This window comes from Arachis ipaensis, chromosome B03 (genome assembly GCF_000816755.2).
Source record: "Arachis ipaensis cultivar K30076 chromosome B03, Araip1.1, whole genome shotgun sequence".
Lineage (NCBI taxonomy): Eukaryota > Viridiplantae > Streptophyta > Magnoliopsida > Fabales > Fabaceae > Arachis > Arachis ipaensis.
Genome location: NC_029787.2, coordinates 13181969 through 13193247, shown reverse-complemented (window position 1 = coordinate 13193247; position 11279 = coordinate 13181969). Strand labels below are relative to the sequence as shown.

The 11279-nt window shown below is 31.2% G+C and overlaps 1 protein-coding gene across 6 annotated transcripts in view; it reads right to left on the bottom strand.

Moving 5' to 3' along the window:
* LOC107629688 overlaps nt 1–3206 on the bottom strand; it is an 8900-nt gene extending 5694 nt beyond the window's left edge. For 5 of the 6 annotated variants that reach the window (XM_021118190.1, XM_021118192.1, XM_021118191.1 and 2 more), the window contains exons 1-9: nt 2950–3205; nt 2655–2732; nt 2363–2412; nt 2205–2258; nt 1967–2019; nt 1494–1566; nt 1154–1215; nt 431–499; nt 165–270 (exon numbers count right to left, since the gene is read on the bottom strand). In XM_021118190.1, coding sequence (XP_020973849.1) covers nt 165–270; nt 431–499; nt 1154–1215; nt 1494–1566; nt 1967–2019; nt 2205–2258; nt 2363–2412; nt 2655–2732; nt 2950–3165 — 761 coding nt within the window. In that variant the 5' untranslated portion in view covers nt 3166–3205. Of the gene's footprint in view, nt 1–164; nt 271–430; nt 500–1153; nt 1216–1493; nt 1567–1966; nt 2020–2204; nt 2259–2362; nt 2413–2654; nt 2733–2949 lie in introns of all 6 variants that reach the window. The other variant, XM_021118189.1, reaches the window with a different exon arrangement.

Genomic DNA, 11279 nt, shown 5'->3' with positions numbered 1-11279 from the left:
TTCCTTAGAAATATCAAAGAAAAATAATTATTGGACCAAATTTCTAGTATTTGTCTGTCATAATAATTATGATAAATTTCAAAACAAAGCTTACAAGTTGGATCGGATATTGACATTGAACTATTACAATACGCAAAAGAAAAGACGGTTTAAATCAAAATTACCCTTGTTGTGAAGGAAAATAATACAGCAAACGTCCTTTGTGACAGCGGGAGCGATGAAGTATTGGTTTCAGACCTTCATCCTTGTTGATTTTCTTCCCTTTAGATACTGAGAAGTGAGAACGAACAATGCTTAATATAGGTAAGCAACTAGGTTAAGAGCAAAAAATAGTCCAATTCCAACATTACTCATGGAATACAAAGCTAAGTAAATACCACAAACCATACAAATTTAATTATCACAAGCCATACAAATTTAATTATCTTACCATATTGATCGCAATGATATGCCAACATCAATCCAACATCAAACATGAGCTTCCCAAGAGCTTTGAAAGCTACACATCAGAAACAAATAAGCAGTGAACATGTAATCAATCATGTTCTCTAGCAAAACATAAAGATCAAATAAACTATAATAATATATTGTCATTATCTAATGTCATCAAGTTGTGGAAATCGGAAGTAGTAAAACATCATATTCTTAATCTTCTAATTCTAGATTCAAAATCCATTAATCAAGGGGACAAAAAACAACCCTAAGGATTGCTACTACTTTCGCGTCCAAAGCTTTAACATCCTAATAATCTTTTACCAATACAGGATGGAAACATTGTAGAGAAGATCACTAACGGGCATCATTCATAGGCAAGAATATTTTCAGGTTCGGAACAACTGACCACTCAACATGCCTGGAAATAATCTTACCAGGAATTCCTTTTTTCAGTAAATATTTCTTCAAATAATCAAACACAATTACACAAAGTGTGTACAACAAAGTAAGAATTTAAATATCTGCTGTATACTTAAAGGGAGCCACACACCCATTAAAAAAAAACTGACAAAAGATAAATAAAAACAAATGAGAATACATAAGTTGCTTGTTGCATGTACACAGGAAAGGAAAATTTATATGACACATCAACCTATAAACCTAGGCATCAGAAAACAAAGATTATAAATGCAAAATCTGATCAGGCTTCAGGCCATACCCACTTCGAGTTCTGGTAGTGCACTGCTGGGCCATATATTTGATCCACAATATGATGGATACCTACAGAAAACACAAATCTAAGGAAATGTGTATGATCATAGGATACAGAATTGCCAACGCTTCCATTTTTAACTTGGGATCTATGAGTGTAGCTGTAGATAGGCATCAACCTTAACTGAATTGCAAGTTATAAAGCAAAAAGAGCTTATTGACTGAGGTATAAATTATCTAAAAGTGAGAATGTCATATATCTAAACAATGAACTATTCCCCTGTAAAAAGTAATTGAATTATAGTAGAGAAAATTTTCAATATGACAAGTGAATTCATCCACATTACCGTTGAATCAAAGATGGCTCTGATGTGGGAGTATCATGAATGGGATTGGCATAGAAAGATCCTTTCAATAGATCTGCACTCAGGGAAGAGAAAGTTAGGTTTAAAAAAAAGTGCCTCACTTAATAATGCAGATTACTATCCCATTTTCCAAAATGTATGCCTTGAACTAAATTCTACATTTCCAAATTCACAGACTTCCAAAGTTTGTTTAAACTGCTTTTGTTTTTTTAACTTCCTGGAGATAGAAAAACGAATTTTATGAAGGAGTAAAAGGGAAAGTGCATCAAACAGGCAGGATAAGTAAGCAACAGGTTTGCCCAAATAACCATGCATTTCTGAAATGGAAACATTCATATTGCAATTGGTAAAAATGCCCGGGAGAAGCCAAAAGCAAAATTGTATCCCAAAGCAAATTTATATCTTCCCAAAGAGAGTACATCGAAGAACTTATATCAAATAGATGAAAGATCTACCAGGCTTTCCAGTTTCAAGTTTCTCTTTCCCATGACTCCAACCAAAATTGTACCTAATAATTCATGGTGGATAGATGAAGAACAAGTCATTTGTTGCTTTAAAAGTTTCATGTACAGGGCAGTGGAGTAGTGCGAAAATACAACAATATATTCAGGGTCATAGAATGAAGCAGAATATGTATGTGAAGTGAAAATTTAGTAGTAAGAACTAAGAAGTCTTAACTACTGAGTAACTTACCTACTATGAGGGTCCTCAAGGTCCTCTTTCACTTCTTTAGGAAGATTGGCCAATCTGACAAAAGGAGATGAAAATGTTAGCAAACTAAATTGCTTCTGATTACCACCTTCGATGTATTAAATCTACACTAATGCACCAGTGCAACATGCAAAAGATACCTTGGAGCAAGACGCAGAAGATTTGCACGCAACGAAGGGTATCCCGGAACCTATAATCAATTCCAACAAAATACTTACAATAACACAAATGTGACACAGCAGTACTTATTATGGCCAAGCTAAGTGTTAACAAGTGATGCATTAGGATACAGAATTAACTTCTTGATTTATTCAATAATATCCATAATTCATCACATCAATAAATTCAGAGAACTGTGATTTACGGTTACGGATGCTTGAAACAATAAATAAAGAACAAACAAGTCAAATGCAACATCAGGAACACACATACATCGGTGACGGAGAGGATCCCCAATCCATTGCGTCCGAATCCTTCATCAATCTTCAACGACAAGTCGGAGTTCTTATCCTGTTACAACAAGATCAAGTAACAACCACAGAATCAAATAAACAAACGCATCGCCAGAAAGATACACGCATTACCAAAACACCTATACCGGAAAAATCCTTAAGCGCCAAGGATCAAACACACGCAACATCATGAACATGCATCATAGCGATTTTCAGCTCAATTCCATTTCAGATTGTTAGAGAGAGAGAGAGAGAGAGAGAGAGAGAGAGAGTACTTTGAGCTGAGAGAAAGGAATGGAAACAGTGGTGAGAATCGGGAAGGAGGATTGAGATTCGGATTCGGAGGACACGGTGGTTTTGGCGCATAGAATCTGGCGGGAACGATACCGTTTTGAGAAGTGGTAAGTGCTAAGGCTGTGGTGGTGGTGTGAGCGGGTTTTGGAGAGAAGGAGGGAGGTTGAAGAGGTCATCAGGTGTGAGTGGGAACTCATTTTTCTACTATGATTCTCAAATTCAAAATCCCACGCTATACTATTTGTCTTTCAGCCTTTAAAAGGAGCTAGGTTTTTTTTTGTGTCTAAATAAGGAAAGAAACAAAGCAAAAACTATCCTAAATCCGAGCAGATCATTTGTTAGAGATCAACACCAGACCAAATAACATGATTAGAGTTATTCTTGGTATTGTATTTAGTGCATGTTTGGGCGCCATTATTTTGTTAAAAAAAGATCTTTTTTCAATGAAAAAATATCTTTTTTTATTTTTTAACGTGTTTGGCAAATTTCTAGTAGTAAAAGTAAAAGCACTAGTAAAATAAAAAAAAGATCTTTTTTGAGAAGCTGTAATTTACATCTTTTTTTAAAAGATCTTTTTTCCTTAAAAAAAAGATGTTTTTCGTGTAATAAATGAACAAAAAAGTACTTTTATATTGTTATACCCAAACATAATTGATAGATAAAAAGACCTTTTTACATGAGATATCAAAACATAAAATTACTTTTACTTCTCTATAAGATCTTTTAAAAAAAGATAACTTAAAAAAAGATCTTTTCTCAAAAGCTCACCCAAACAAGCCCTTAGTCATCTAATCCGCAGCTCTATTTGCTTCTCGGGACACTCATTCAACGTGAACAAGCCAAGGACGAGATAAAGCTAAGGAGCTAGGGTTAAAACTGAGTCGAGTTATACCAAAATTTTTTTTGGTGACTGAGTTATACCAAATTTAAGTTCGTACGAAAATTAAGTTTAGTTTATAGTTTAACTCATTAATAATTAAGTCTATTTCATAAGTTTAAGTTTGACTCAACAAAAATTCATGAGTTAGTTCAAATAATAAAAATATAATCTATAAGTAAAATTATATATTACATTATAGATATATATATATATATATTAACAGTTATGCTACACATACAAGTCTTTTTGACTTATAAGTTGGGCCAAATTCAACAGAAGCTACGCTCACCCACAAAAGCGTGTTAACACGCGCATCATGTTTTCAAAGCGCTCCATCACCATTATGAACGATTCTTCTTCTTCTTCCTTGATGAAAACCATAACTGTCAATTTTTCTTCGCGTTTCTCCTCCTCCTCTTCTTCCTTCTTCTTCTTCTTTTTCCTTTGTGTTTCTCCTCTTTTTTCTTCGCGTGTTTCATCTTCATCGTCGTGTTTCTTCTCCTTCTTCTTTTGATTTTGCAACATTATGTATTTTTTTTTTCTTTGTTTGATTTTTTCCTCTCAAAAAGAATTATGAGAATATGAAATAAGAAGATGAAGAAGAAGAAGAAACAGAAGAAGATGAGGAGAAAAATGAAGAGTTCTGAATTATGCAGAACTTATCAAAATAAAATACACCCAAATATCTTCATTTTACATCCAAATATCTTTGTATTACACCCAAATATCTTCATTTTACACACAAATTTGTTGCAAATACAGAAATAAGTTATGCTACGTGTACACTAAAATCAGCCACCAAAGTCAGCTACCAGTATAAAATACATACTGGAATACAATTATACATTGAAAATAAATTAAAGCACACATGTATTTATACACAAATATATTGGTGGCTGATTTTAGTATACAAATAATATTTTTGTACAGAAAAATATTTCCTTTAATGCTGCATTTTTTTCTTCTTCTTCTTTTCCTGATTTCTTTCTTTTTTTTAGTTAAATGAATGTAAGTTCATCATCTTTCAAGTAATTTTGCAGTATTATGTGTTTCTTCTTCTTCTTTGTTTGATTTTTTTGTTTTTATTCTTGTTAAGAGAGTAAAACAAGAAGAAATTTGAGAAGATAAAACAAAAAGAAAAAGATGAATAAGAAAAAAAGAAGAAGAAGATGGTGAAAAAAAAAGAAGCAGCAGCAAAAGAGGAGGAGGAAGAGGAAGAGTTCTGAATCATGCAAAACTTATTAGAATAAAAATACACCCAAATATATTCGTTTTACACCTAAATATCTTTGTGTTATACCCAAATATCTTCGTTTTACACCCAAATTTGCTGTAAATACAGAAATGAGTTATGCTACATGTACACTAAAATCAGCCACCAAAGTTAGCCACTAGTTAAAATACATACTGGAATACAGATATACATTGAAAATAAATTAAAGAACATATGTATTTATACACAAATACATTGGTGACTGATTTTAGTGGCTGATTTTAGTGTACAAATAGCATTTTTGTACAGAAAAATATTTTCTCCAATACTGCATTTTTTCTTCTTCTTCTTCTTCTTTTCCTTATTTCTTTCTTTCTTTTAGTTAAATGAATGTAAGTTCATCCTCTTTCAAGTAATTTTGCAGCATTATGTGTTTTTTTTTCTTCTTTGTTTGATTTTTTTTGTTTTTATTCTTGTTAAGAGAGTAAAATAAGAAGAAACTTGAGAAGGAAAAATAAAAAAAAAAAGATGAATAAAAGAAAAAAGAAGAATAAGATGGTGATAGTGATGAAAAAAAAGAAGCAGCAGAAAATGAGGAGGAGGAAGAGGAAGAATTTTGAATTATGCAGAACTTATTAGAATAAAAATACACCCAAAATTCTTAAAAATACACCCAAATATCTTCGTCTAACACCCAAATATCTTCGTTTTACACCAAAATTTGCTGCAAATACAGAAATGAATTATGCTACGTGTATACTAAAATCAGCCACCAATATAAAATACATACTGAAATACAAATATACATTGAAAATAAATTAAACCACACATGTATTTATACACAAATACATTGGTGGATAATTTTAGTGTACAAATAGCATTTTTGTACAGAAAAATATTTCCTCTAAAGCTGCATTTGTTTTCTTCTTCTTCAGTTTCTTATTTCTTTCTTTTGTTAGTTAAATGAATGTAAGTTCATACTCTTCCAAGTAATTTTACAACATTATGTGTTTCTTCTTCTTCTTTGTTTGATTTTTTTATTTTTATTCTTGTTAAGAAAGTAAAACAAGACGAAACTTGAGAAGGTAAAACAAAAAAAAATGAATAAATAAAAAAAGAAGAAGAAAATAGTGATGATGATGAAAAAAAAAAAGAAGTAGAAGAGGAGGAGGAGGAAGAGGAAGAGTTTTAAATTATGCATAATTTATCAAAATAAAAATACACCCAAAATTCTTACAAATACACCCAAATATCTTCGTGTTACACCCAAATTTGCTGCAAATACAGAAAAATGTTTCTTCTAATGCTGCATTTTTTCTTCTGAATTGAACCACACTTCAACCACTTTATTGGATTCAAGACAATAAAAAAAATTTTGATTTCCCTACTTCAAATCCAGCTGAGGGATTTGTCTTCTCGGTCGGAGATATTTTCAATTTCAATTTTTTCTCTCTGTAACATATAATCAATTGATTCTTAATTTTGTTTCCCTTTTTATTTGTGCTCCGAACTCTTGTAGAAAAACCTGCAGCCTTCGCATAATTTTTGTAGAATTTTGTAGCATCTTCAAGAGTATTAAAAGTCATCCCAACTTTTGATACAAACTGCTCATCAACACCACAGATTTGCTACAAAATACACCATATTAAACACAAGCATAAACTATAGAATGCAAATGCAACTATAAAACTATCATAAAAAATAACAAAAATCAGATTCATAAATTATCAATAAATAGAAACTAAAACAATTCAACTAAAATAATAAGACAATTCACCATCAGTGAGATGAAAAATCATAGACTGTAAATACACCCAAACTTTTCTGAAATATACCCAAATATTCTTGATTTACACTCCTGATATAAAATACATAAAATTCATCAGAACTAGTACATCAGATACAATTCAAACATGGAACAATGAACAGCAAATTTCACAGATAAGGTTCACGCATTATTCAGCTACACAATCATAAACTACTAACTGGATTCAAATTCAGATTCAATTATTAATTGGAATTAAACCACACCTTAGGAACTTCATTGGATTCAAATTCAAAATCCACTTCGCTCTGGTTCAACTGATAATCTGAAGTTGAATCATCCATTATCTTCAAAACGATTTCAGAAACAACGAAAAACGAGAAAAATAAAGAAAGAGAACAGAGAAAAAAACTTACGTAAATGGCGAAGGAAAAGGAAGAGAGAAATGCACGAAAGAGATCGAAGAGAAAAGACAAGAAAATGCATAAGAAATTCAAAAAAGGAAACGAAATCCTTTCGAAAAAGGAAGTTATATATTCGCACATTGATTGATTGAAAAATCTGTTAAGAAGGCGCGTGAAACATACGTGCCATAAGAGGCGCGTTTTAGGGATTAAGGATTTTCAGATCTTGTATGACTTGTATAGTGAAAAAGTTTGTATGTGGACCGGAGATTAATTGATATATTAAATTATTAATATGCATATCCTATATATGCATTTAATCTATACTTTTAATATTATATATATAATCGAGCCAGCTCATGAGCTAATAATTTTAGCTTATCCAAACTCAAACTCGATTCATTTAATTTATGAGCTCAATTACAAGCTCAAGCTCAGCTCACCAACTCAAGAGTTCAGCTTATCAAATTATTAACGAGTCGAACTTGAATAGACTCATGAACTAACTTGACTTACTTCCACTCCTAAAAAGAAGTAAATACACAAGTGATGAATCCATATCCATTGGTGAAAATAAAAAGAATTATAAAAATTAAAATTAAAAACACTATACTGAGTTTTATTATTTCGCCTAATTTCACAATCATTTTAAGTTTTAAAATATATATTAAAAACTAACCACAAAATATTATGTAATTTAATTTGATAAAAAAAAATTGTAAAGAGAAAAAGAAGTGAAAATAATATTAAAAGAAGAGAAAAAGGATACCAAAAATAAATGACGGTTAATTTTTTTATATATTGAAAAAATCTTGGTGTAATACTTAATCATTAAATTTTATGGTGCTTTTTAAAATTGTGGGAACAGTACAATACGCTTCCTTGGATTGACAATCTCCCTTGGATTGACAATACAAGAACGTATTGTCAATCCAAGGGAGCGTATTGTACTGTTTCCACAATTTTAAAAAAACACCATAAAATTCAATGATTGAGTATTACACCAAAATTATACCAATATGTAAAAAAATAAACTATAAATCACGTCAACACCAATTCAATTTTAATGAAAAATTAATTATTCATACACAAACATCCGTTTACAATACTCAGTTACTCACCTAAACACATAAATATATTTCTTTATAATGGTGGTTTCTTCCACGACGTTTCTTTCTTGGAAGAACATGGAGCTAATTTTCGGGTAGAAACAGACAAATTTAAGCGACGTGGAATGTATATTAAGTGGGGAAGATAGGCACGGGCATAACTAGTAGTTACTAACTACAAGTCTACAACACCCGAAAGAGATCAACTTGTTGCTGTTATAAAGTTTACCCGAATAGGAGCCATGTGCACTAGCTCTCTCACTAGCCTTTATCTTTTATACGTTGCCAAAAGTGGAATTTAGTTATACTTATCTGCACGGGTGGAATTAGATTAAATTTTAGAAAAGGATCAAAAATTAATTTTATAACAAAAAAAAAGTAAAATACAATTTTTAAGAGAGGTTAAATTAAAATTTATAAAATAAAATTTAAAGTTTGAAAGGGCCATTGTCCCCCTTTTGTTATATGAGATTCCGCCCCTGCTTATCTGTCTTATATTACACTAAGCTTCTCTTATATATCTACTTAAAACATTAAAAGTTAAAATTTCTACCATTAGACTTGTATGCTTTCCATACGACGTGTTTTTCATAAATAGTTCTTCTCGTAGAAAAGTCATGTCATGTGCGTATCCACATCTCATTCTATGTTATTATCGGTTTTCTGACATCAATAATTGAGGATAGATGCAGATACTAACATATTACGTATAAGCAAGTTGCATTGACAGTTGACTTTCCATTTTAAAAAAGAATATACCATCTTCGAATGCGACAGCTTTTCCTCAATGCTACTTTTTAAAATCACAATTAGACATTGATGATTGATTTAGAGCATATTTAGATATACATATGAAAAATATTTAATTATACAAAAAGCTGTTTTTGAAAAAAAATTATGTTTAGATGAAGTTTGAGTGTTTGAGCAATTGGATTATAATTTAAAAATATATATATATTTTGAGTAAAATAATTCTAAGCTCGTGTTACATTATATAAAAAAGATTCTGTATACAATATACACATTATGAGTTTTTTTATTAAATTGACCTAATTAATTCATATCACGATCAATTAGGTCAATTTAGTATATAAAAAAAACCGGCTATAAAAAAAAAAAATAAATAAAGGGCTATAAGTGAAATAAAAATAAGAGGATATAAGGGTCTTTATCATTTTCTAAAAATAAAGAAAAGAGAAAAAAGTATATATAGAATCGTAAAAAGTCGTAAAAGAAGAATGAGAGACTTGAATCAAGTTAAATGCATAAAGAATAAAAACAGAGAGGTTTTTGCTCAAAATGAGAAAATTAATGAAAAGTGGAAGAGCTACTTCGATGAGTTATTTAATGAAGGATAGAAGACTCTTTCGAACCTTGGGCAGTTATGCACGAGGGAAGAAGAACGAAATTTCGACTACTATCGAAGGATACGAGACTTTGAGGTAAAAGATGCTTTAAAACGGATGAAAAATGACAGGGTAGTAGGACCTGATAATATTCCAATTGAAGTTTAATTTGGAAGGGTCTTAGAGCGAGAGAAAGACATTAGTTGGTTAACCAAACTTTTTGAAATTTTAAGTTAAAAGAAAATGTCAGATGAGTAGAGAAAGGGTACTTTGTTACCTATTTACAAGAATAAAGGGAATATACAGAGTTGCCAAAACTATAGAGGAATCAAACTCACGAGACATACCATGAAGTTATGGGAAAGTGTGATAGAACGGATGCTGAACAAAAGATACAAGTAATAGAGAATCAATTTAATTTTATGCTAGATAGATCCACCACTAAAATTACATACTTGTTAAGAAGGATGATAAGAGGTATCATAGTAATAAAAAGGATCTACATATGGTGTTTATTGATTTGGAAAAAGTATACAATAGGGTGCCAAAGGAGGTCTTATGGAAGGTTTTGGAAAGGAAAAGAGTAAAGATCGCATATATTCGTGCAATTAAAAACATGTATGATGGGACTACAACTATTGTGAAAACTCAAGGTGGTGTGACAGAGAAATTTTCTATTGGTGTAGGATTTACACCAGGGATTATTTTAAGTCCATATCTTTTCACATTAGTCTTAGAAATACTCATAGAGCATATCCAAGAGCTTGTGCCATGGTGCATGCTTTTTGCCGATGATATCATTCTTATAAAAGAGTAAAAGGAAGACCTGAATAAGTTGGGTTTATGGAGAGAAGTTCTAGAAGTGTATGGTCTACTCATAAACCTTAGTAAGACGGAATATATGGAATGTAAATTCGGCCACCGAAGGAAAGACCCTAATAAAGAGGTGAAGATTGGAGAAAATATCCTACAAAAAGTTAAAAGTTTTAAATATTTTGGGTGCATCATATAGAATAATGAAGAGATTAAACATGATATAAATCATAGGATCCAAACAGGTTGGTCAAAATGGCGGCGTGTGTCTGGTTTTATATGTGGCAAAAAGTGCATTTAAAACTTAAAGGTAAATTCTATCGCACTGCTATCAAACCATCTATGTTTTATGATACAGAGTGTTGGACGACCAAAGAAAAGCACAAACATAAGTAAAGTGTGGCATAGATGAAGATGTTGAGATGGATGAGTAGTGGCCATACGCGATTGGATAAAATAAGGAATGAAGATATAAAAGAGAGAGTTGGAGTAGCATCTATTGTGAAAAAGATGGTAAAGTTGCGTCTCAAGTGATTTGGACATGTAAGAAGAAGATTAACAGAGCATCCAATTAAGAGGGTAGATGAGATAGAAGATGAACAAATGATGAAAAATAGAGGAAGATAAGATCTAGAAAAATCATCTATATGGTGGTCAAACGAGATTTACATATAAACAATTTTTCTATAAACATAATATATGATAGGGATCAATAGCATTGTTTAATCCATGTAGTCGATTCTATCTAGTGGAATAAGGTTTCATCGTGATTATTGACCTA